The sequence below is a fragment of the Alosa pseudoharengus genome, unplaced genomic scaffold, assembly GCF_046254945.1.
Source record: "Alosa pseudoharengus isolate Yale_2024_CS ecotype anadromous, Long Island Sound unplaced genomic scaffold, YU_APseudo_1.1 YU_APseudo_1.1_scf_8, whole genome shotgun sequence".
NCBI classification, from domain to species: domain Eukaryota; kingdom Metazoa; phylum Chordata; class Actinopteri; order Clupeiformes; family Clupeidae; genus Alosa; species Alosa pseudoharengus.
The window spans coordinates 8,087,230-8,114,203 of record NW_027468870.1 but is presented as its reverse complement, the minus strand read 5'-3'; the positions used below and the strand labels follow the sequence as shown (position 1 = coordinate 8,114,203).

At 47.5% G+C, this 26,974-nt stretch overlaps 1 protein-coding gene across 1 annotated transcript in view; it reads right to left on the bottom strand.

Annotated features, from left to right (window-relative positions):
• ablim3 (actin binding LIM protein family, member 3) overlaps positions 1 to 26,645 on the bottom strand; it is a 61,827-nt gene extending 35,182 nt beyond the window's left edge. Inside the window, exons 1-2 of the mRNA XM_076274137.1 lie at positions 26,256 to 26,645; positions 15,430 to 15,597 (exon numbers count right to left, since the gene is read on the bottom strand). Of these exons, the coding sequence (XP_076130252.1) occupies positions 15,430 to 15,597; positions 26,256 to 26,268 (181 nt within the window). The 5' untranslated portion in view covers positions 26,269 to 26,645. The remainder of the gene's footprint in view (positions 1 to 15,429; positions 15,598 to 26,255) is intronic.
• Between the last annotated feature and the right edge of the window lie 329 nt (positions 26,646 to 26,974).

Below are 26,974 nucleotides of genomic sequence, written 5' to 3'. Positions count from 1 at the left end.
GTTACACTAACAACACACAAATGGTCAAGTGCTCTGATGTAAGCGAGGAAATGGGAAGATGCTATGGATATGGAGTACAATACAGCTAAGAAAAGTCAAATAGAGACAGGCAGTAATAAAGTAGATGAACTGAGGGTGGTACAGAGAGGGCTTACTGAGAGAGTAGCTGTACTGAAACAACAGGAGCACCTCCAGCCCTGAGTGCAGAACCAGACCCAGAATCAGAATCATGTTTATTTGGCCAGGTGAGTTAGAACACATACGAAATTTGGTTCCGGACAATGGTGTCACTCTAGCAGTACAGATAACACACAGCATGTGACTGGGAGCAGTGCTATCAGCATGCGCTCTGCGAGACTCCCCCAGATGCTGTTTTTACCGTTTTGTTCTGCAGCGTGAGGAGCCGTGCACATCTCAACTTCCTCCTGCATTATTCTGCTGCTCCCACCACACCACACCACACCACGCCGCCTACAAATTCTAAATGCCAGCGCAACCTTTTCCCCTCTAAGTGCTACATGTGCTCCAGGCCACACCAGCACAGCACCATCCTGTGCCCCCCGGGGACTAGCCTCCAGCTCCTGTCTGGCCCATTCCATGATCAGTGCTTGAGAGAGAGAGAGAGAGAGAGAGAGAGAGAGAGAGAGAGAGAGAGAAAGAGAGAGTGTGTGTTTGTGTGTGTGAATTATGTGTATACTTTTTCTTTGTTTGATCTCACACTGCTCAGCACACAGCCTGGGTTTCACTCTAGGAAACCCTGTACCCAGAGGAGGCAGTACACTTCTCTACCCTGGTACAAAGTCTTACATTCTTACAATACCAAAATGGATCATTGTTCCCAGACCACAGGGGCAGGCCAGTCTTCTGGCTTATTAATTGTCATCAAACTATACTGTATGTGTGTTTGCATTGTGCTTTTCACAGTACTCCTACTACTTCACACAAAAGTTCCATTATATTCATTATTCAATATGACCAATGCTGTACTACAGCTCATCAGTTCACTCTAAATGTGATTATACTCGAGGCAACTTTATGAGCAATGTTGCTGGGCCATCTCCCTGAGTGTTGTTGTTCTGGTACATTCCTATTGATGTTGAGCAACATCTATTTTTTGAAAACTTTCATTATCAGTAGGCAAATTGGTATGATCATCCAATCAAAACACATGGAACCGGTTATGTGGTTACCCAGCAACATTGCTAAAAAAGTTGAACTATGTATCACCACCTTAAAACTAGGGAGAGTGATGAAACAAACAACTAGCCCATTATAAGCTAAAGGGGAACAACAGCCAAACCCAAATACATTCTCAAGAGACTCAAATATGAACCAACTTGAAAGTCTTTTAATAAAAAACCCACAGCACACTGTAAATGTTCACTTTTTATCCAGATAATTAAAACAATGAAAACGTTTTAAATCACCTAATTTTATTCAATTGTGATCAAAATAAAGAAGGGTAAGATTTTTGAAAAACATCTAGTTGATGCACTGCAATGTCTAAAGAAGTTACGACCCTTTCAATTGGATATTTAGCAGAATGTTTTGTGGAAATCACTGACTTAATGCCTTGTCCATATGCACAACTCTGCACCCATACTTACTGCATGCTATTAAATAACTTCAACATCCTCCAGACTGCTGAAACTCTGAACTCATAAAGAATAGTCAGGTGTTTATTGCAAGTCCTTGTCCACACCCTTGAAGAATAAATGACCAGTATTTTCTGAAACTGCAGCACCACAATGCCAAGGTATGTGGCAAGGTCAAAGCTTGTGCAGGAAGCTAGCCTACATATATAACCTTGCATACATGTGACATTACTGCAAAAGGATGATATGACAATACAATAGATCTGTCCCAGGGGTGAAAGTAGGATAAAATTATCCACATACTATATATAAGATGGTGTAGGTCTATGATAGGAACTGTGAGGGGAGAGATTATGTGAGAGAGATGCTGGCATGCCTTGGAAGATTTCCCATTTTAACTCCATCCTTCTTCAGGATCATTAATAATGGCAACTACATGGACTGATTACAGATATCTGTGGGCAGACTGACACAAGCTCCCATTGCTTATACATGAGTATCCACAAGACAGCAGTCTGCCACCACCATTGGAAAAGTGATGAAGTCAATGCACTCAATCCCACCTCGGTCTCGCTCGCTGAGGCAGGTCAGCAGAAATCGACCGCAAGGAATTCAAATTCGAGGAATTCGAGTGTCACACGGTTTACCGGGCTTCATGATTAGCAGTCATGGACGCACGTGCACAGCATGAGCCCTCAACCTAGTTTCGTTAGCCCCATGACCTTCAGTCGTCACCTCTGACCTCTCTATAGCCAAGTGCATCTCAGCTGTCTGCTGGACCAAGCTGAAATATAGCGCATCACTCATCGTCTTTCCTCAGCCGTTTCAACTCCAGCAGTGTTTACTAGACTGACTGTCCTATTAGCACGTCTGCGTGGCTGCCAGACTCCTCCCTGCCGTCCCCCTCAGCTGAAAGGTCTGGAAACTCACTTTGAGTTAACATGCTGCCATTCCATTAGCGGGAATGAGATCTTCAGATTAGCCAAAGGACAATTATAGTATTAGCACAGCAACACGACTCAACATTCCAAAGTATTTGTGGGCGTGGCCTTCACAGACAGATGACAGACATATCACACAACTCAAATAAGGACTAAAGTCACACAGGATTAAATCCTCAAAATGTTTTTCACCTTCACTGCTGATTTTCATTTTTGAGGGCAGGCGGCTGGCTCTGTGTCTATCAGATGGCTGAGAGTGAAAATGGACACAGTGTGTCTTAATCCGGTGTGGTGTGGGTCACGCTGTGCAGGAAAATAAAGGGATTATCCCGTCCCTCCCCAAATCCCAAGTCTGGGTGAAGAGCTGAGTGAAGCACTACTTCAGCCTGTCACGAGCCCACCACCAGCACCACCATCACCATCTCTACAACCACCACCATCACTACCACCACCATCATCACCACCACCACCAACATCACCATCACCACCACCACCATCACCACTACCACCAACATCACCATCACCACCATCACCACCACCATCACCACCACCACCCCCCTCACCACCACCAGCACCACCACCACCACCACCACTACCATCACCACCACCATCACCATCGCCACCACCACCCTCACCACCACCACCCCCCTCACCACCACCATCACCACCACCACCACCATCACCACCACCACCAACATCACCATCACCACCACCACCATCACCACTACCACCAACATCACCATCACCACCATCACCACCACCATCACCACCACCACCCCCCTCACCACCACCATCACCACCACCACCATCATCACTACCATCACCACCACCAGCACCACCACCACCCTCACCATCACCACCACCATCACAGCTACTGTCTCCACCACCTCCTCCTTCTGAAGCCAGATATGTCACTTCTCATGGCTACACTGGTGCACTAGCGTGAAAGACGCCCAGGCTACACTGGTGCACTAGCGTGAAAGACGCCCAGGTTACACTGGTGCACTAGCGTGAAAGACGCCCAGGTTACACTGGTGCACTAGCGTGAAAGACGCCCAGGCTACACTGGTGCACTAGCGTGAAAGATGCCCAGGCCGGCTCCATGATAAGGAGAAATACAAGACCATGACGTTACCATGGGAACAGTAGCATTATCCACCTTTCTCCCCTCCCTCCACACGCTCTCTCTCTATATAAAAACACACAAACTAGGGTTGGTTCCTTCCCCACCCATACATTTTCCCTGCCTCCCATTAAGGAATACAAGGTTGCAGTTGTGGATGTCTTTTTGAGGTCACACACAGCTTATCTCACTTTCAAACAACTGTAGCCTGGAGCTCCAGTTGAGATCTAAATGTGTCCATGCTTGTATGGGTATATTTGTATGGAGGTGCTGTGACAGGGGTAAATGCCTTTGGACAGCTGCTTTTCGTGCAGGACCCACCTGCTGAGGTCACCACAGGAGCTGACAGGGTGAACCCCACAAGCCCACCCAACCCCCCAACACTCCCCACATGCCTCCCTAAACCCCACGCAGGCCACATCCAGACCCCGGCTCTTCTGTGAATCCACCATGGAGCACTCTCTCACACATTGTCACATACCACAGCCCTACTTGCAGCATTCCTCCAAGAGCCAAACGCCTCTCAGCACCAAGCCACCCAAAAACAGAAAAGTGGCATGTTTTTTCCCCTTCCTTCTGGAAGTTTCCAGAGCGGCCATAACTCAGAGCACCCCCGGCAGCTCCCCCTTTGAGCCTGCCACCGTTAGCCCGACATAAACCGCTTGAGTCTGCTTTTAATCACTGTGCTCTGAGGCAACCTCGTCCTGCAAATGGCTCCCCCCATATTAAATAGCTTGGGTAAACTATTATTTACAGGAGTCAGAGTACAGGGCCAAAGCTGATCACATAAGCAGATTGATGAGTTTTGAACGTTGAGATTAATCTTCCTACCCCTGCAGCGGGCTCCGACCATTATGGAATACTACTGAAGGGAGCACAGACTGTGTGATAGGAATCTATTGCAAAAATATCAACATAAACTAAGATCCATATCTAGGATGGGCTATTTTTATCTGCACGGGTTACAGTATTTTTTCAGCACTATGGAAATCATTTCTATCATTTAGATAGATGGAAACTGACAATATCAGTTCTGCTGTCTGTATTTCCACCTGGAATGGCCAGGTGGGTTACAGAGAATAACACAGTCCCCCTGCATCATTAAACAGACTGTCTGTTTGTGTGTAGCTCCACAAAGGGAATGTTCTCTCTCAAAGGACTAGAAAACAAAAGACTGGGAAAAGAAATGCCACATTAACAAACAATCCACATTCGACCGGCACCTACACTCAAAGGAAGAAAAATGGCAGTATGTGAGAGAGAGAGAGAACGAGAGAGAGAGAGAGAGAGAGAACAAAGGCAAGAGAAAGAAGGAACATGCCGGAACAATTTGGTACAGGATCTCTTTGGAATACCCAGTGCTTTTCTCATTTTGTGGGAAGAGCGGCAGCCAGGAGGAGGGTAAATGATGTGGTGGAAAACCTGGAGAGCGAGAGACTCTTTCCACTGCACGGGAGGGAAGAATGTGTGTGTGTAGTGGTTTTGCTGGAGCTTTAGTTTAGCTTTAAGCAAATCCAGTCTGACTGTCACCTAATACTGCCAGAGTAGGCCGCCACACTTAAGACTAGGCGCTAGAATAGCTTAGCTCTCAGCTTTATCGGGCCTATCAAAGAGATGCTACAGTATGGTGCCGTAGTGCATTAGGCATTTAGCAAAGCAATTCTCAGAGGATAGACAGTGAGGGAAAACAGAAATTGAGAGAGAGAACAAGAAAAGAGAGAAAAAGACATAGAGGAACAGTAGAGTAAGAGAAAGCAGCACCTTAGCCATTAGAAACTGGTTCAGCATGGTCTGTGGCCATAACAGCAGAGGAAAGCCGATGGGAAATACACCAGCTCAGCCAGTGGAGAACCAACAGTGACTTAAAGGACACCAGGCAACGTTTTTGTGTTAATTAATCATCTTCGTAAGTCGGTATATGTTTATATGACTCATTACGGGGCGAATGAAGGCTCTCTCGCCCGCCCCTACTGCCTGTAGGAAGAATATCCCACTTGCAAGTTCGGTGTGTCCTACCCGCCGACCGAAGCAGGATCAGTTTACAGCACAGAGGCAGGCTAACGAAACGCTAGTGATTGTTGCAAACGTGTGTATAATGGCAGGGCCGGCGAAGAAGCAGCGAAAACCCTTGACGGAAGACGCAAAGAAAAGGAAAAGAGCTTCAGACCGAGCGAGGGGGAGTTTCGTAGAGAAAAAGCATCAGGCTTGCCTGGTGTCCCTTTAACTACTCTCACACCCTCCCCAGTTAGCAGCACCAAAAGCTACAGAGACACAAGGCATGTCTACAGACATGCCCTCGGAAATTCCGACCTCCGATAAGAGGAGAAATTATTTTAACACAAAGTCGGGTCAGATTTTTTGCTTAAAGGCTCATGCGGAAATCTTGTGTCCCAAGGTACCTGACTTGACGTCACTATCATATTGTAACAAACTGTAAGATTGTCTCAAAATGGTCTTTATTGGTTACGCACCAAAAACACGAACGTCATAAAACAGGCAACACAAGGGAGGTCAATTAAACAAGCACGATACACAAACAGGGTAGTCACATACAATACACGGGGTAAACACATGAGGTACAACACAAAGAAAGACCATACCAGCTAACATATACACAACAAGGCAAACGCCACTACTCATACTACAACCAACATCAACATTATACACACACACACGCACAGCATTATGGGAGTACAGTCATACAGCTAGGCTCAGATCATTACACAGCCCCCCGAGACTTAGTCCATGTCCCCTTGACTCAAGTCTTACCCTACGTCAGTCCATGAGCCTGGCTGGGACGCGACGCTGTCTTTGTGGGCGCCCCGCTGTCGCGTCGGTGACTTCCGGTGAAGGCTGCACGGTGATCGGTGTTAGAGCCACAGCTCCATTGTCACCACGTTCCACAGAGTCAGTGTCAAAGTCTCCACGACCCTCAGCTGAGGCCAGGGGTCGATACGGGGCCAGTCGATCACGGTGGAGAGCCACAACTCTCCGACGCTTAATCAGTCTTACACGATAGACCACATCAGACAGCTTCTCTAAGACATCGCACGGCCCGACCCACTGGCTAGTGAGTTTCGGGGAAATGCCTTTCTTTCTCTCCGGGCAGTACACCCACACTTTATCGCCGGTCTGGAACTCCTGGCCGCGACAGCGCGTATCGTAAGCTCGCTTTTGACGTATTCCAGCTTCACTCATAGCCTGCCGGGCCAACTCATGTACTCCTTTGAGTCTCTCGCGTAGCTGCTTGTAGTATTCCAGCCCTGGCTTACCTCCAATCTCCGCTTCCGGAGGCGAACCGAACACCAAGTCCACCGGCGTGCGTAGCTCTCGCCCGAACATCAGAGCTGCCGGTGTGCATTTTGTTGACTCTTGCACCGCTGTGCGATATGCCCATAGCACCAGGGGCAAGTGTAAGTCCCAGTCCTTTTGTCGGCGGTCGGCCAATATGGCCAGCTGCACTGCTAGCGTCCGGTTAAACCGTTCGACCAGCCCGTCGCTTTGTGGATGCAGAGGTGTCGTTCTCGTTTTCCGGATGCCCATGCGCTGGCAAACCTCAGCAAACACCTCCGCCTCGAAATTCCTCCCTTGGTCGCTGTGGAGCTCTTCCGGTGCCCCGAACCGGCAGAACATCTCAGTGACCAGTCTGTCCGCTGTCGTGTGGGCGCTCTGATCTGGCACTGCATACGCCTCCGGCCACTTAGTGAAATAGTCCATAGCTACGAGCACGTAGCGATTTCCCCGCTCTGTGACTGGCAGTGGGCCCATGATATCGACGGCTACCCGCTCCATGGGAGCCCCGACTGCGTATTGCTGCAGCGGAGCGTGCGAGCGTCGCGTGGGGCCCTTCTTCGCTGTGCAGGCGTCACAGCAGTGAACATGCAGTTCCACGTCCAGCCTGCATCCCGGCCAATAGAAGTGGCTTCTCAGCCGACGAAGAGTTTTTGCGATGCCGAAATGAGCCGCCCCCACAGCCCCATGTACCTGTTCCAGTACACGGGCTCGTAATCCAGCAGGAACCAGCAACTGGAAAATGTCAGATTGTCGATCGGGGGCTCGCCAGTGTCTATACAACAGTCCTTGACGTGCTACTATTCCCGGCCACTGTGAATAAATCGCTTTGGTCTCTGGATCGAGTGCTGATACGTCAGTCCATGGCGGTCGCTGACCGGCTTCGATCCATGACCACACTCGGCCAAGCGTGGCGTCCTCCGATTGCGCCTTCCGGATCTCCTCCCTCGACATCACGTCCACCGGCGACTGCGCGTCCATGGGCTCAGCTGCCGCTCTGCAGTGCTGTGTTGTGGCGTTGGGCTGCGGTGCGTTGTCTCTCTCGCTGGCGTGAAGCTGGCGAGCGGTGGCTCTCTTGATGGCGCGGCGCTGGCGAGCGTTGAGTCTCTCGCTGGCGTGACGCTGGTGAGCGTTGAAAACAGCGACTCTCTCTCTCTCTGCCAGCGGTGATGCAGCCTGTAGCCGACGAGCGGGCTCCGGTTGAGCCGCGGCCAGGCTCCTCTCCTCCCTCCGGTGGCAGTGCTGGCACTGGTCTGCTGCACACGGACGCCTGGACAGGGCGTCCGCGTTGCCGTGAAGGCGACCCGCCCGGTGTCGAATCTCCATGTCGTAGTCCTGGAGCGCCTCCAGCCAGCGAGCCAGCTGGCCCTCTGGTTCTTTGAAGTTCAGCAGCCAGGTGAGCGATGCATGGTCCGTTCTCAGCAGGAACCGTTTGCCGTAGAGGTAGGTTCGGAAATGGCGCACTGCCACCACCACAGCCAACAGTTCTCTGCGGGTCACGCAGTAGTTCTTCTCCGCTCGGTCCAGTGAGCGGCTGAAGTATGCGACCACCTGCTCGCCCTGCTCGCCTGCTTGAGAGAGGACGGCGCCGACGCCCACGTCGCTGGCGTCGGTGTCCAGGATGAACGGCAGTTGAGGGTCAGGGAAAGCGAGCACTGGGGCCTCACATAGCGCCCTCCGCAGCCGCCGGAATGCCGCGTCGCACTCTCGCGTCCACTCGAAGAGCTGGCCTTTGTGCGTCAAACGATGCAGCGGACTGGCGACTGTAGCAAAGTCCCGGATGAAACGCCGGTAATATGACGCCAGGCCCAGGAAGCTCCGCAGCTCAGCACCATCGCGCGGAACAGGCCAACGTCTCACCGTCTCCACCTTAGCTGGGTCGGTGGCCACTCCGGTGGCCCCCACGACATGGCCCAGGAATCCGGTTTGCCTCCGGAACAGGTGGCACTTTTTCGGGTGCAGTTTGAGCCCAGCACCCCGTATGGCGTCGAACACCTTTTCCAGATGTCCTATGGCACCGGTGAAGTCTGTTGCATGACACAGGATGTCGTCCAGGTAAACCACGCAGCATGTACGTGGAATGCCCGCCAGGACACGCTCCATCAGCCGCTCAAAGTTCGCTGGCCCGTTGCATAGGCCGAACGGAAGTACCCGGAACTGCCACAGCCCTTGCCCGATGGTAAACGCTGTCTTCGGCCGAGCTTCCGGGGCTAGTTCAATCTGCCAGTAGCCACTGCGTAAGTCCAGCGAGCTAAACCAGCAGGAGCCGGCAATGCTGTCCAGCGCATCGTCAATGCGGGGGAGCGGGTAGGAGTCTTTCCGGGTTACCTGGTTGAGGCGCCTGTAGTCAACACAGAACCGCCACGAGCCGTCCTTCTTCCGGACGAGTACAGCCGGCGCAGCCCAGGGACTACTGCTTGGCTCTATCACTCCTGCCGCGGCCATTTCCTTGATCTTTTCTTCAGCTGCTTGTCGTTTGGCGCACAAGCGAGATGGTGGAGCCAGTATCGATCAAGGCGCGACACCGAGTCCCATCTAGCGTGCAGTCCACATACAGTCCTCTGGTTTGGCCGTATGCAATCCATAGCCCCTCCCGCCGTGCCACCTTCTTCTAGTAACTGGGGTGCCGGGGCTGGGCAGTACCACGCGATGTGTCCCGGCTCGCCACACCGGTGGCATCCGTCTACGCTGGCCGGCCTCTTCCACTCGCGTGGGCGCCGTTGTGGTGGCTGTGCCGTGGTCTGCCGCGTCACCTCCATCGATGTCTGGCGTACGCAATGCCGCGACTCTGTTGTGCGGAAGATGTTTTCCACCCGTTCGGCTTCCGCGAGCGCCACGGACAGCGAGCTGGGGGCGCTCAGGCGAAGGTGTTCTTTTAGCCGCTCTGGGTGGATGCCTCGCACGAACGCTTCCAGTGCCATCTCTTCATGTAGACCCTGGCTGTACGTTGGGTAGCCCCGCCGGGCATACAGCTGCAGGTCAGCCGCGAACTTGCCCAGTCTCTCGTCCTTGTGTCGCCGTCTGGAAGCGAGTTGTTCTCTGGCATCGCTGATGAAGATTCTCTGGCCGAATCGTCGCTGCAGAGCTGCTTCGATTGCGGTCCAGCTTACCTGCTCCGCCGGTGGCAGGTCTTCTAATACTTGTAGCGCTTCCCCCTCCAGGGCCAACGCCACCTGTACGCCCGTTCTCTCCGCCGACCAGCCATTCAGCTCGGCTGCCAGCCGGACCTGTACCAGGTATGTCGCCAGCGGCCTTTCGCCATTGTAGTGGGGCAACTTTACGCTGGGGCGCCCTTCTACCGCCGCCGTCGCACCTAGGACTGGCCGGTTTCCATCGCTCCCGTGTGGAGCGGGTTCAAGTGGCGGGATGCTGCCATCAGCCCGGTTCGTTTCCTCCTGTGGCCGGGGGCGGGTCTCTTCATCACGGTCACGCTGCAGGCTGGCTCCGTCTGCTGGGCTCAGCAGGTGGCCATGGGCGAGCGTGCTGTCGAAGAGCCGTCTTGGCAGGAAACTCATCATCGCCAGGTAATCGGTTGCAGCTTTCTCCTCCCGTCCAGTAGGGGTCGTCATCCCACTTCTGACACCAATGTAACAAACTGTAAGATTGTCTCAAAATGGTCTTTATTGGTTACGCACCAAAAACACGAACGTCATAAAACAGGCAACACAAGGGAGGTCAATTAAACAAGCACGATACACAAACAGGGTAGTCACATACAATACACGGGGTAAACACATGAGGTACAACACAAAGAAAGACCATACCAGCTAACATATACACAACAAGGCAAACGCCACTACTCATACTACAACCAACATCAACATTATACACACACACACGCACAGCATTATGGGAGTACAGTCATACAGCTAGGCTCAGATCATTACAATATTCTCATAACCCTGGTTACCTCCCTTGCAACAACACAAGAGACTAATCTCTCTCTCATTACAAATAGGCAAGATAATGTATCACTAAATTAACACTACAGATAGAAACACTTGTCGGAGACATTCTCCTTCTTGCTCGACCATAGTAGGCAGTTCTAATAACTTATTTATGCATTTCCTGTATTTGTTTTCCAAGCTGATGTCATGAACACACTTTTTTTTTTACGGCATGAAGGCCGTATCAAGCTCAGGCCACATCATATGCATTTGACCTTTGAAGAGACCAAGGAATCAAAGTGTAAAGTGAGTGATATGGTAGCTACTAATGGTTGGCAGATGGAGGAGTTTATAATGCTTAGCGTGCAATGTTACTATATGATTTAGCGCTGTAGCACTACTTGGGATATACTATAAAGAGAGAAAAACATTAAACAGTTTCATTTCCCAGTCGAGGCAGTACACTGAATTAAAACAATCTGTCTGAAATGAAGAGCCGTACCCCGTTTGTGGTTCTTACCAAAAAAATCAGCAACAGCAGCAGTAACATTAGAAGTTTAATCTTCATAAATAGAGTTAAATCACAGGGTCACCATTTTCAGGGGCAAGTCCTTGACAGGGTATACTTAATACCCAGACGTCTAGACTGGACAAATGAAAGCAGACTGAACTGCAGAGCATGGAATTTATCTGGATCCGAGAGGATTCACTAACTGCAGAAACAGACACAGGGCACACATAAACTCTAGAGGATTCACACAAATGTTCCGTCTATCTATGTACTTATGCATAGGACCGAAACATAGGGAACCTTGGTCTGTTGCTCTGAACGAATGAATGAATGAATCTTCTCTTGTGGCTGTCCAGAATATAAAGTCTCACACAATCACTTATAACACAACCACCCTGAGCTGTATTTCTAATTGTCGTCAACTATGTAAAAGACACAATCTTTAGAGCTATCTTCACAATATCTTAGCATTTGTGTGGAATAGTGATGAGTGTTCGAGGTAGATCAAGAAAACAGGCCTAGAAATAAACAGAGGTGAGAGAAAATAAGAGAGAGAGAGAGATAGAAAGGCTGAGGAAGAGAGGAGAAGTCGTTTTCTTGGTGGAATGCAAGTCTGTGTAGTCTTTGTACTCTGTGTGTGAGCTTGAAATCTGTTTTAAGTAGACCAAATTCACAAGCCACAGGCTGCAGCGATCTATTTCAGTAGTCCTCGGCTCTCTTGTGCTTATTTATCTTCTCTTTTTTACAGCTGGACAGACGCCTTCCACTGCTGCCGCCCCGTAGCCTGAGGGACCAAGGGATGAAGGGATGAAGGGAGGAAGGGAGGGAGGGAGAGGTCTCTGTTGCAGCCTGCCCCACCTCCTCCGAGAGGAGAGGGATACTCGGCAGGCCAGCTTCTTCTCCTCTCCTCTCCTCTCCTCTCCTCTCTTCCTCTCCTCCCCCATCTCTCTCTCCCTGACATGTCCACAATAGGAGAGCGAGGGTGTCCATGGCTGAAGCTGCCACTCTGCAGACCTCCCCGTCTCTATTGTTTCTGTCATCAGTGCACTCGGAGAATGCGGTCGGCCCATCCCGAGGCCGGCTGGCCGCCCGGGGGACCCAGACAGCGGCCAAGCACATTTGCTAAAGTTTCCGTCATTGTGTCCGACAAAGGATGCCTTTTGTTGTCCGAACAGTTGTGCACTGTGTTGATCAGTAAGGAGTGATGTGCACACACTGGGTAAAAACTGGACGGAATGGACAGACCACCAGAGGATACAGAAACAGACAAGTTCATTTATTATTGCACTTAAACTTTGAGGAAGTGCAGTGAAAGCAGAAACCTAACTCCAGGGGGAAGGTCATTAGCCTTAATTAAGCTAAAATTTCTGAATCGATATAATTAAGTGATTACAGTTTTGCCTATTAAAACATCGTCTGGTGTCCAAAATGTATAAATCACAGCTAGTACAACAGGAAATCTAGAGGAAATTTGCAGAGTTATTATAAACCCAAAATAATTGCAGTGTTAATCATTTCTTGGACACTTTCCTTCACCCGTGCAGAGACTGCACAGAAGGCTGACGCACTGAGCGGCAAGTAATGGAATTCATGCTAACATGATAAATACACTGCTGGAGAGTCTTTGCACACACACATATTGACGTGCACATACGCATTACTTCATCAATTGCTCGTGTTTTGCTGGAAACAGGTGCTGCAGTATTGGAAAATCTAAGTTCCACAGAAAAAAAATATCACACCAAGCAATTTGATAACCTAAGATTCTACCCAATTACAATTAAATCATTAAATGCAGTCTGAAAGTTGATTTTAGATCGCTCCCACCACAGTCAGAATGCATCCGAAGATTTGCATTGGATGCACTCCATGTCTAACATGCATTAGCTGATCTATTATTGAATGTTTGCTGCTACTGTAAAAGGAGCTAATGCCTAGCATAGGCACACACAGCTGGGGGTGATGGAAGGTCCCCTCTGACTGCGTTCTCACCCAGTTCTCAGGGCAACTCGCTGAAATTGAATTCCTCTGTGTTTTCCCCTCCCCTTGTCCGTCTCATGTGGAACAAACACATGTTTGGCAGCCACGTGACCCAATCAATGGCTTTTTGTTTTCGGGAGGGGAAAATGATTTCATGCCCGGCTGGGCAGGGGGCCTCGCTCCACACATTCTTTTTTGGCATCTTGGCATGGAGCGGGCGTCCACTCACCTCTCGGGGCCCTGCAGCGTGGCGCCACCATCTCTCAAATACACACAAAATGCTGGTGTCAAAAGCACATCATAAGAGGGGCCCATACATGTATTGGTGGTGGTGGTGGTGTGTGTGTGTGTGGGGGTGGGTATAAACAACTAATGCTCCTCTTCAAAGCAACTGGCTCCAAATCCCAACATGCCGCCAGTTGAGGGGCACAGGGGGGTGGGATTGGGTAGTGAAATAGTGGCATGTTTCTCCATATGAGCTTTGTGCAGAGCAGCTTCCACTGCATGAGTTCAAAAATGCGGCAGAGGGGTGAAAACAAAGGCCTGAGCTGCACAGAGACAGAGCTGTGAGGACCATAAGAATCACAGGTGAGTAGGTGCATGAGATCACCATAAGAATCACAGGTGAGTAGGTGCATGAGAGCACCATAAGAATTACAGGTAAGTAGGTGCATGAGAGCACCATAAGAATCACAGGTGAGTAGGTGCATGAGAGCACCATAAGAATTACAGGTAAGTAGGTGCATGTCAGACAGATATTTCTGGAATGACCTGCCCAGGGACATGGGTGGAGGAGTACATCTGTTGTAAGAGGCAGACAAACTGAATCATCACACTCACACACACAAACACAATGCGCCCCCCCTCCACCCTTAACACACACACACACACACACACACACACACACACACACACACACATGTATATACACACACACACACAGGCCACATTTAGCTCTGTAGGCAGCTCTTAACAGAGACTAGGGGGGGCAGGTAGGTCAGAAGTATGTATAATGGTCTAAACTGTTTGCTACTCCACCACATTACTGCACACATCACTGCAGCCTGTGATAAGGGCTTATTTCAATCACTTGCATTTGGCACCAATTCTAGAAGCTAACATAGATGTATTCCTCCTGGAGGGAGGATATCTGATGCTCAAGGTCACCACTTCATAGCCATATTCTTTTTCTTTCCAGATATAATAAATAACTAAACTAAATTCCAGATTATGAGAAATAACTACAGCCTATCAGCATGCGCAAGTCTAAGGATAAGCAGGAGAGAGGGAGATGGAGAGGGGGGATAGAGAGAGAGAGAGAGATGAAATGATAAGGACAGAAATAGAGGGAGAGAGAGAGTGAGAACGATGGAGAGAAAAAGCCCACCTATTACTGTGCTTCAGGGCTTGTGGAGAGGCTTCCTATTGGCTGTTGCTCACTGAGTGTAACCACCATTCAAGGCAGGTTGCCCCTTAACATGGTTACCACAGCAACAGCTTGCATAATAAACATGGCCACGTGAGCCGCACCAGTTTGGAGGCAGACAAAAGAGGGCTAAGTGGCCAACCAGTCTCCTCTCCTCACAGTCATCCCTGGGCTCATAGGCCAGTGCTGGGTCCAGGTATTTGTGACATCTAACCCTACAAAGTGGATGCAAACCATTGCAAAAAGATGACAAGCCTATGGTCTTTATTTTCATCCTTCAAAATGCATTTTGTGCAATAACAAGAATGCAAGTTTAGCTGTCATGTACAAAAGCAAATTGTGTGCTTGTAAACAAAAGCAAAAAATTCCAGCGTGAAACTCTTACATTCCTGTTAGAATAAGACTGCGTACAATTCAATAGTGTGTTCTGAGAGGCAACCTTTTTGGGGGGCCGAATGTCAGAGGAAGCAGGCTGATGCTACTCTGTTTGGACGGTGTGGGTTACTGCTTGTCTGTCCTAATGTTCTGTCTAGCAGAGATGGAGTCACTCTGTGGGACCGGAGGAGCATTGATGCTGCTACTGACATCAGCCAGTGATCACAACATTTCTGGATGCTCCATGCTGCTAATGCTGGATCAGACCCCATGCATCCCAGTTTCTCCGAGCCAACCTACCTTGACATGTGAAGCACTTAACGTGGAAGTGGACGTTCTGGACGCGCACTACCTCGCCCTTGCAGACGTCCCTGCAGCGTTGGCAGTGGATGGTCGATGAGGAGCCATGGCCTCGACCGCCCACACTGCTGCCACTGCTGCTGCTGTTGGAGCCGGGCTGGTAAGGACCTGCTGGAGAGAAGACACACACACACATAGACATGGGTAACCAACTCACTCACGACACACCCCATAAATAATACACCATCATCCATCACACGCAGCCAAAGAAGCTCATTCGTGACTTTCAGCTTCATTCAAATTTAAAAGCAATCGCGATCCTTGGAGAGGAAAACATTGTACATTAAAGCGTCTCACCAACTTCTTCTTCACAGAGAATAAACAGCTAAGGGAGACAGGGGAACAGGAGAAAATAAACCCACATGCCACCCGTGACTCCAACAAGCAAAAGATCTTCCAGGTGATTGTGCACATACCGAGCACGGTACACTGTCAGACCTTAGTCTATTCAACCACAAAGTGTCTCAAGGCACTGTGACCGGACAAGGCTATTCATGCGTTTTTAGTGCAGCAAGGCACTTTTCAATGGGAAGAACCCCAAAACTATACAGACAATGTCCACCCTGAAAAGGCAGACAATACAATGATACCTCTGCCATTAATCCACTCTCCATGAGAAAGGACAGAAAGTACACTCATCGCCATGATATGCCAGGTGCTGGTATGGTTGTCAGGGTGCTCCACATCACGGATGCGGCCACCTCTTTCGCTCCAGCCCCTGCCACTGAAATGAACATGCTACAGCTGCCACCCCCCTCTCCGCACAATTCTAGAAACATCTGTGACCACAAACGGCCCTGAGGGGCAATGTGTGGAGAGCATACGCCAGGGCAGGGGGCCAGGCACAACATGGGCCCACAGACGGGCGGGAGAAGGGCAACGTCAGGCGCCCCGCAACGACACCAACACACAGACGCAACCCTTCCACGGCCAGCATGGGTTCCTCTAATCCATTTTATTTGCACGGGCAACATCTGTGAGTTAAACCCAAAGAGCATGATATGTGACCAGAGCATATGAGGCACTCCCAGATGGGGGCTGCGGACGGCAAATTATTGTTTATGCATAGTCGCATTTGTACTGCGCTAGTAAATCAGACAGCAAGTGTCTTGCCCGCAGTCACCCCAAAAAGGGGGAAAGACAACTTGTATTCTCTTCAGCGGTTTTGATTTTATGCTTTGTTAGAGACATACTGTGTTGGTTCGGGGATTTTCGCTCTACTTGTGCACTTCTGCAGCGACAGGAAGCTTTTTTATCACGTATCGCCCGCTCCATTGTTCGTTCACACAAAGCTGCCAGGCCCGCGGTTGTGGAACTCACCGGAGTGGCCCCCAAACCATTGTGTCATAATACTGCCTGATTAAGCCGAACGCAACTCATAAAAATTAAACTGTGCGTGACGAACCAGCCAGAGGGACGGATTACCAGAACAAATGCAATCCTGCGACACAATAGAGGTGAGTTTGTTTGGATCCGAAGGTTGAAGTTTAAAAAAAAACACACACACAACACTATCTACTTCCATGGCAGTAGTTAAACAGCCGACACAGTTTGTTAATTACAGTAACAAAGCAATTCAGTGCTTCAGTGGACATATGCATAATCAGTTGATTGATTACTTAGAAACACACACACACACACACACACACACACACACACACACACACACACACACACACACAGGCACACAAACACACATGCAAAAAAGACACATGCACACACATTCAGACACACAGGCACACACACACATTCAGACACATACAGTAGGCACGCACACACATACACACACAGAAAAAGAGAGAGTAAAAAGGTAGGAGGAGAGAGAGAGAGAGAGAGACATGCACACACATATCTGAAATTACTTGTACTGCATGTTGTGTGGCTTACACAGACACACATTCACTATAAACCTCCACAGCCAGAATGCTTCTGACCTCTGCCATGAGGGCTTGCCATGCAATCTGCAATGATGCATTTCTCTGTGATGGACACCACTTGCCTTATCTCTACAACCCGCTTTGTGGACTGTGACATTTCGGCCTGTCATGACTGAAGCTGACCAAACTCTATTAGAGTCATTACCAGAGACGGCCAGTGATGGAGCTGTAGACAGAAGGCCCCCTGTGGTGACAGACTGAGCTGTGTCAACACGACCACATGAGCTCATCAGAACAGTGGCCTCTTCTGATTATCCACCTCTTATAAACGTGCCTTCTACAGCTCAAGCCTCAGAAGTATATTATGCTCTGGAGACGAGCTAGTAGAAGAGCAGAGTATATTATGCTCTGGAGACGAGCTAGTAGACTTTCTGAGCACCCCTGTAGAGTTGGGGAGAGGCCAAATGTAACAGCCTCCGTGGGTAGGATTGAGTGTGAAGCCGGTGTGTAGCCAGGTGCGTGAATGTGACAATAAGTACAAGGGCACACACACGAGTCCTCCCCTCCTCCTCCAAAAATGAATGTGAGATCAAGCATGCGAGCAGAGGAGAGATGACGGTGAACCCCTGGAAGCCGTGCCTCCCCAAGAGGACTGGGAGATAAATGAGCCAGATTAGAGATGAGAGTCTGCAGGAGTGTCTCTGAGGGCGCATAGAGAAGAACAGAACAGCACGGCGACACCAACAAGCACACACACACACACACACACACACACACAGAGAGAGAGACAGATAGTGAGAGGGACAAGAGAAACATTTGTGAAAAAGATGGTATACATATGCATATCAGGGTGGCAGACTGCTGTTTGTCATCCAACTGGGTGATAATTCTCATTCATTAATAATGGTTCTTAAGAGCTCGCCACTTTGGGGGGATCAAGAGGGATTTTGCCCTTCCTCATCACAGGGGGCTCTCTCAAAGCCTGAGGTAAGACCGCATAACCACGTGAACTCCAGGCGGAATATCCTCCGCAGTAAAACACCGTGTCCAAATGAAAGGATTAAAGGTCAAAAAACACTGTGGAATATCCACCCTATTGGTGAAACCCATACTTCCGTCCGCTTTTCATGTTCCGTCCATTCTGTTTACAATAACGTAGTGTATTCTCCACAGACTAACTAGAATCTTCTTCAACTTATATTTCTTTCGAAATGTTGACAATTCTGCCCTCAACAGGAATATTCCATATAATATTTGACTGTCAGAAAGAAAAAAAAACGTTACTTTTACATGACTTAGGATGCGTCAAGCACTGTCTACCATCACATTAAAATCAACACAAACCGCATTTCTGAAAACTAAAGTGTCATGGCGATGCCCATTGTTGGCTGATGGATATCATGAATAGAAGAGATCTCAGCCCCAACCATAAAGGAAGTATAGAACACAACAGCACTGACTCACTGAAGCCAATTCTCTATGGTGTTCTGTGGGGGAAACTGGCTTGTTGACCCACAAATAACTCATAGTCGATCTAAATCATCACCAATAAAAGGTGCCGTAAAAGGACTACAGAGCAACACGAGGCCCTTGAGGCCATCCAGAGGACCATTTCAAAGGCCAATTCATAAATAAGAGCAGAGGAGAGCCGGGCGAGGGTCCAGAGATGGCCTCTCCAGTGCCACTTCATCAGGCTCAGGAGGCCAGAGATGGCCTCTCCAGTGCCACTTCATCAGGCTCAGGAGGCCAGAGTTCTGGAGGGGAGCGGAGAGTGGGGCTCGGGGTGTACACAACATCAAGGTTTTGCCTCAGCGGTTTGATCTTCTCTGACCTAGAAGAGGATTTCGTGGTCTCTCTCAACTAACTTTCAAGTGTTCTCTGTACTACTCAAGAACAAAATCTAGAAGACTCACGGGACTAGAGCTCTCTCTGCTTCTCTGTCAAATTCCATGTGATGGTCAGAGATAGGAGGACATAGGCAGGGGTGATAGGAGAAGATTACACAGATCAAAGTGATTCAATCTGCCTCAGATAAAAGGGGAAGCGTTTGACTCATCCTCTGTATACAGTATCTGTGGATTAGAGACTGATTCAATGATGCCATCAACAGAAACAACACTTGTGTACTGTTATGGATCATTGGGTCTAACTAGAGCACTTCAACAGCATACGCAGTATTTGAGTGAATGTGTGTGTATGTGTGAGAGGGAGTGAGTGTGTAATCCATATTATCGTCGAGTCCCAAATCTCTTCAGTGCAATTCAGCCGTGGGGGAAATAAGAGCAATTAGCAGAAGAAACTGCTGCTAATTTTACTGTCATCATAACGTTGCCATGAAGATTAATGTCCAAGAGGATGCGTCTAGATGTGAAGATTGGAGTTGACAGGCCTGGCACAGGACTATTCACTGAGAGTGTTCCAAATGTGTGTGCATGTGATTGTGTTTATGAGTGAGTACAGTATGTGTGTGTGTGTGTGTGTGTGTGTGTGTGTGTATGTGTGTGTGTGTGAGTGTGTGTGTGTGTGTGTGTGTGTGTGTGTGTATGTGTGTGTGGATGTGATTGTGTGTGTGAATGTGAGTATGTGTGTGTTTGTGTGTGTGTGTCTGTGTGTGTGTTTAAAAGAATAATTAAGATGGTCTCTCACAGTACCAGAGCATTAAGTCTACCTGCAAACCCATTATACTGTACAATACCATACTCAATGCCCACAGTATTAATAAACTGTCAGAAAAGATACAGCAGATAGTTTAAGTTTAATATTCCTGTAAGCTATAAAGCGGAGTTGTTATTTAGCATATTGATTTTGTTAAAATTATTAACTAATCTATCACATAAAATAGATTAACTGTAAGAAAACTGTAAAAATGTTTATTTTAGAAGGCTGCAGAATTCTGTGGTGATAATAGACTTTACTGGGGCTGCCTCCACAGACCTGTTGGTTAGACTTGTGGCGAGAGCCTAGGCATTTATCAGGTGTGACACCCATTGACTGAGCCTATGAGAGGTGTAAATCACCATCTGACAGGACTTCTGCACCAGATTATAATGCGCTGGCATAAGCATTACAGAGCGCTGGTCATATCGGAAAACCTCGCATACATCATGGCCAACACTTCACCTTGCTGCATTTTCATTTTGCTCTGTGTGTGTCTGCCATGCATTTTCAGGTGGTGCTCCTCCATTTTCAGTGACACTTATTGGCTTCCTTGAATTTGATTTTCCTTGAAGTGTATTTAATTAACGATTCTATTGAGGCTGGTACAGTTTCTATTCTAGGAATAATGATAAACCTTTAATCTCTGTTTTGTTCTGTCTTGTTCTGAAGAAGGTGTTTGGCACAGAAATGTCAACAACTTATCTAAAGGAAGAATGGACTTGGTGCTATGAGTGGGCAAGTTTCTTGTTTACGTTGAACCCTTTAATATGTGGTTCACTTCAGCTAGCAATTTGCTTGGACTTTGTTCTTCACTCTGACCACTCCTACAAATCCCCCTGGGTGCGCTGTGATATTACAATGATATTACCACTTAAACCGTTCTGTCTCTACACTGGCCCTGGCCACATCTTGTGACGGCAGCTCCGCGCACGCCTGCGGTCAGGCTGCTGTCGTCCTTGTCATTTTATTCCGATGGCGTTCTCAGGAGGGATTCCGACATGTCAAGGGTGGCCCTCCGCGATTTATGGGTATTTTTTTGCATCAATTGACAGGGTTAGGCGTCGCTTGACAGGGGTCGTACTCAATCCTGCGTCTCAATGATTGGCTCAGTCATGCGGTTTCAAGGTCAGCAAGAATAAAATGAAGGGCTGCGAACGCATAAGCCTCACAAAGCTTGTTCAGAGGGTTGTAGAGACAATGAAGATGTGAGAATGAGAGCACGGAAAGCTTAACTGAATGGCCCGTGAAGTATTGATTTATCAGGTATGAATGGTTGTCAATGGGATTGCTATGCTTTGGTTACACTGAATTGAAAACTGCTCTCTTTATCTACTTGTTGTTATTCTCCTGCATCACTCAGTCGACTTTCTGTACCTCAGCAATTTGACTTTTGATGCAGCAGCACCTATACAAACAGCTACAGTGTAATAACAGTAAGCCCTTTAAACCTTACACATACTCCCAGTGCTGACATACAACGCAAAACAGGGTAATCACCAGTTGATCTCAAAGTGGTACTGCCTTCAACTGTACATGACACCGCTGGGGTTACTTGCCTACTGTATGTGCACAGCCATTACATCTAGTTGTACACAGACATGCACACACAAACACACACATGAACAGACACATGAACACGCAAACATGCACACACACACACACACACACACACACACACACACACACACACACACACACACACGCCAGGTGGCTCACAGTTCCCTTGCTGTAGCCCCAATCTTTCTGCCACTCTCTCTGCCATCTGGGCGCAGGGCTGGAGCCAGCATCCAGGGTGTACCCTCCGGAACTGGCTCCCAACCCATCACAGCTCCTGTCTGCTGGCCTCCCAGATAGTTATGTTGCTAGGTAAAGCTTTGCCTACAAGGGCCTCGCTATTACATCATAGTGAAGTGACCAATAGCTAAAAGTAGAAGCTGAGATAAGTAACACAGAATGGAAGCTTTTCAGTCCCTTTCAACAGATACAGAGAAAATACAGGGTGGCTCTCTAGTGTTCTGTTCCATTCCGGAATATTCTGAAGATATACTACCACTGCACTAGTGTTCAGGATCAAGCAATTTTCTTTTTCTTGAGGCAGGGCTGTTCATCAAAATCTACCCGCAGTAACAGAACACAGCGACTTACTAGTGTGTCCAGCTACTGTCATGATTCAAATCAGTCAACTCGACCAACAAACCTTTTTTTTTTTTTGCTGAAATGCGTAATAAAGCTTTTTTCCATCCACCCTTCCTTCTATGCATCCATCCATCCATCCATCTGTTCAGTTGTTCTGGAGGCCCTTTCATCCATTTAAGCCACTGTCTAAAAATGCACTGAAAGAAAGACACGCTGGCAGCCACAGTAGGACCTACTGTAGGACTCCACAAGAAGAGAATGGTCGTAACTGCACTTGAATTCATATTGCCAAGGGGGCCTACAGAGCCTATTTCCTTGCGGGATTGTGGGCAGGAAAAAGGTCATAGGTCAAGTGTTTACTACGACCCTTTGAACCATGCTCATATGGGCAGTAATTACTGCAGCACACTGTGGGAATGGGAAGAGGGGGGTGAGTAATGACACAAACACAAAGCTCCCTCCGTGTGCTGGGCCCATGACACAGAGGATTCCACTGCACAACATGAATAAGACCATGCGTTCCTCCATGGCATGTACTGTTGTCCTTTGCCATTAGGCTAGCACAGCTTTAGACATTCCACACACAACTATAGATGTCAACTCAACAAGCCTTAACAAGCTAAGAAAATCTCTAAAGCCTACAGAAACATGTCAAAAAGCAGACCGACAGGAAGTGACCAATAATACAATGAAAAAGTAGAAGAAAATGTGCATTGATGACTTTTAGTGATCTTCTCTTTAAAACAAAGAAGACTCAACTGTATCATTACAGATCATCACATTCTGCATGATTTTTGCATTAGCCACACAGCAGATTCATGCACTGCCGGCCGGTTACGCTGTCCTCTGCATAGCAGGGTCACAGTAACATGAGAGGAGGCAGCTTGCCTGGCGGGCTGGGACATGGCTGCAGGTGATTTCTGCCTGGACGGTCTGCTGTGACCAGCAGTGACAGCCTTGGGGAGTGGGGGGGGGGCAAAAGTGCTGACTCTGCCCTTTCTCCAATAAAGGCTCTCGAGCTCAGGGGTGCAAACGGAACACAATGTGTACCGTTGTATGAGGCTGGATGCAGACAAGAGTCAGAGGTAGATCTGTTAGATCTCCAGCTGAGGACAATGAGGAAGGTTACAGCTGACCATGATTGGAGGATATGCCTGAAAGCAACCAATTACCAACAACTGAAATACTTGCAAAGACAAATATGAATTCATTGTTTGCTTATTCTCAGATCTAAACATAAATGTGAAAAAGATGCAACAAACTGAACACAGTAAATACGGTAAGCACAAGGTTGTGAATAGACATATTCAAGGAGACATCTTGTTATTTTATATGGTGGTTGGGATTCGGTTGTGTGAAAACAGAGCAATCCAGAGTGACAGCTTGAATTGGCAAGTTGTCTGTCATCGACACTTTTTCCGCCCGCCTCATCTTGACATACTGTAACATGTCAACTTCATTTAAATGGTCATCAGTGAACACTGATAGAGAGACAGATAGACAGAAAGAGATAGAGAGACAGAGACATACAGACAACACATAGTGGTAGAAGAGAGGAATAGTTAGAGATGAAAAGGAGAGAATGAGCAGAGAGGCTGTAAAGGACTGTGAACTAACTGATTTGGGTTGAAACTCTCTTTGGCTTCAATCGTAATTGAGTCTGTGATCTAGATGGCATGCCCGTCCACATCTATCAGGGCTTGGCATGGAAACTATGCAGCCTCCCTACATGCCCCACTAATGCCATCTAAACCACACTGGAATCCCTGGTGTTTACAGACATTAGAGTGTCATAATCTCACTAGCATGGATAGGCAGCAAAACATGTCAATTGAAAATCTAACCATCGCCGTAAAAGACTTCTTTGACTGAGGTGGTAGTGTCTGAGTTTTTACACAAAAGTAGTGCGGTATACAAGGTTACATCTCCACCAAGTTTCTATCTCTTTATGCTCCAAGAATGTTACAGAGAAAGATAGAAGAATGTGAACAGTTGTTTTCTGCAGAAATCCCACATGGCAACGGTTCTGGGCACTCTTTGACCTCAAGGGTTAAAGCCTTTAACCTAGTCATAAACATGTAACATTTGCATGCACCTTCTGACACAGGGGATTTTTTTCTTTTAATGAGATCTCTCAGTATTTCTTCAGGTCGTCAAGGAACATGTTCAAATGACCACAACTGTTAATGAACAAAGATGATAGAGATGATAGGAAAACTAGGAAAGAGTGATCATGACAAAAAGCAGTGATTTATTTCTGGAATTCATTACTGCAAAATAAGTCTACATATTATCTTTAATGAGTTAACACAATTATTAAAATGCTTATTAGAGTTTTGCTTTTCAGAGAGTAAACAGGATTGTGTTGCAATGTATGTGATAACATTAATTCAAACATCAATCCATCTCTCATAAAATCCTGCATGTTGAAACTAGGGAATGAACATCTGCAGTGTCCACTGCTCAGATAGGCTCTGAAAAGACTGTAAGAAGTATGATCGCTGGACTCACAGCCTAACTTTTTTTTTTCTGTTGACATTAGCAAGTCAACATATAGTTCTCTGTTCTCGGCTATTTCATATTTCTAAACTTATCAAGTTGATCTTGCCTGTGACCATTTAAAAAGCAACTTCTCTCTCTCTCTCTCTCTCTCTCTCTACTGCATATTGAGTTCATTCTTTGAGTTATAAAGGTGCCAAAGATGGAGCAATGGTCAGTGGAGGTTAGTATTGCTGATGGAAAACAAGGTTTCACTGGGCTCCAGTGGTATCCATTTAGTTTCCACCAGTAAAATAAGTTAAAGCAGGTTAGCAACAGTAGTGCTTAAAACCTACTTTTGGTTAGTCTGTTTTCAATTGACATATTATTCCAAACATAATATGACTTATTAGAGTACATCACAATTATCCTTTTGCATGTCTCTTGTATTTTATTTCTTGTATCAGTGCATGAGGTATAAGCAACTATCCTCAAGGACAACTTTAGGTAAAGAAGCAACTAAAAGTAGCTGCGTTTACAGTGCCTAGTGTTTGTCTGATGTTTCTCCACAAACTATACACATGTGAAAAAGCCACATTGCTCCTGTCAGCTGAGGTCTGTAGATTAACAAAGGAATTCCCGGCATTGCAATGCCCACAATAGATCTATTCAATCAAGAAGTGCAGAGACACGTGCCACCATTTCAGTGGAGGGCCAGCACTGGCCAATGCTGAAAGCTACTTTTTTGGCAGTGTCACAAGAATGGAGAATAATACAGTGACATAATAACATCGCTCATACAAGAGAATAGTGGAGATTTAGGGTGGTAATCCTAGACATGAATGCAGTAGTACACGATCTTTGATAGAAACCAACTGGACAAGCTTCTATGACTGTGCATGCATACAACGCTCATCTGTTTTTGCATTATGTATTATGTTTGCCTGCTTTATTTATCCAATGGTCAGTATTGCAACATAAACTCTAAGCCATCATATATTTCCTGCAATATCTTAGTGCAAACCGTGGTGTTATTTCACCACCAAAAATATCCTCAATCTTTAAAAGTTTTCCAACTTCTGTTTCAAATGACACACATGTCTAAAAGTGGGAAAAAATACTTGTTTTCTGCAGTGGACTCCAGACTGAGCTGATTATCACCTAGAAAAGCAGCACTTCCAGAGTCATATTAATGATGTGTCCCACTGCCAGAATCAGACTATATTGGTTAAGTGCCTCACCTAAACTCCTTTGTGCAACTTCTGCTGTATCAACTTGACTTCGCACACTGACCATTAATTTCAGCTACCTGCGCTGTTAAAACGTTGCGTCCAAGACATTTCAGAAATTGTGGCTTGCAAAATGTTTTTATCAAATCGTGCATCGATGATGATAATTTATTCAAACATAATAATATTTGAGTAGACTATATGCACTACTGTACATGCAGAGCGAGCGAGCGAAAGGGGGGACAGGTGCAAAGTAGTCTATCCTTACCTGAGTCGCCATGTGATAGCATAATCCGTCTGACCGTCTCTAGAAATACCAAGTCTACCAGCTCAGACTAGCCAACAGTCTATTAACTTCAATAAAAGAGGATACATATCAAATTCTTACCGTTAGTACTCATGATGAAATGAATCCTTGAATTATATTAGCCTACAACTTACACGACTATTCAGTTCTCGTATAACACATGATCAGCGTCTTTAAGATAATATCTAAAACGGACTGTTCAATTAGCCTAATAGTTGCTGACAATTCCGAGATACCAGCAATTTTTCATAAACCCTTTATAAACTCTTAACTCCTGGACGCGCGTTGAGCTCCGTGAACAGTTCCGACTAGTAAGATGTCCTCTCCTGACAAGGTGAGGAATAAAGCAGGAATCTGAATGGAGCGATGGGTGTTCCCTGTGTGGAGAAGCCGATTACAACAATGCTCTTGTTGAGACTGCTGTTCGTTGAGGATTTGACTAAATCCGGATTGTACTGGTGGTGCACCGTAGTTCAGTTACGTTCTATTTGCAGGCGACAGCATCCTACTTCCAAAAGAGCACCGTTGCATGGTATATGAGGCGGAGGCTACTTCAGCACTGTGTCAGATGCCGTCACTTGTGCTCCAATCTGCGAAGCGATGGTTCTCCTCTGACCTGCGAGGGCTCCAGCGGATCTCTGCTTAGGAACTGACGACCGTGATATGGCCCACCAGCGCCGTGTAGCGTCAGCCATGATCAAACCATGGTATTGGTATCGGATTAAACGCACATCGTCACAGGCGTGGTGCGCGAAATCATCGCTGTGGCAGGACAAAGGATGCTTTACCTCTCGGCAAAT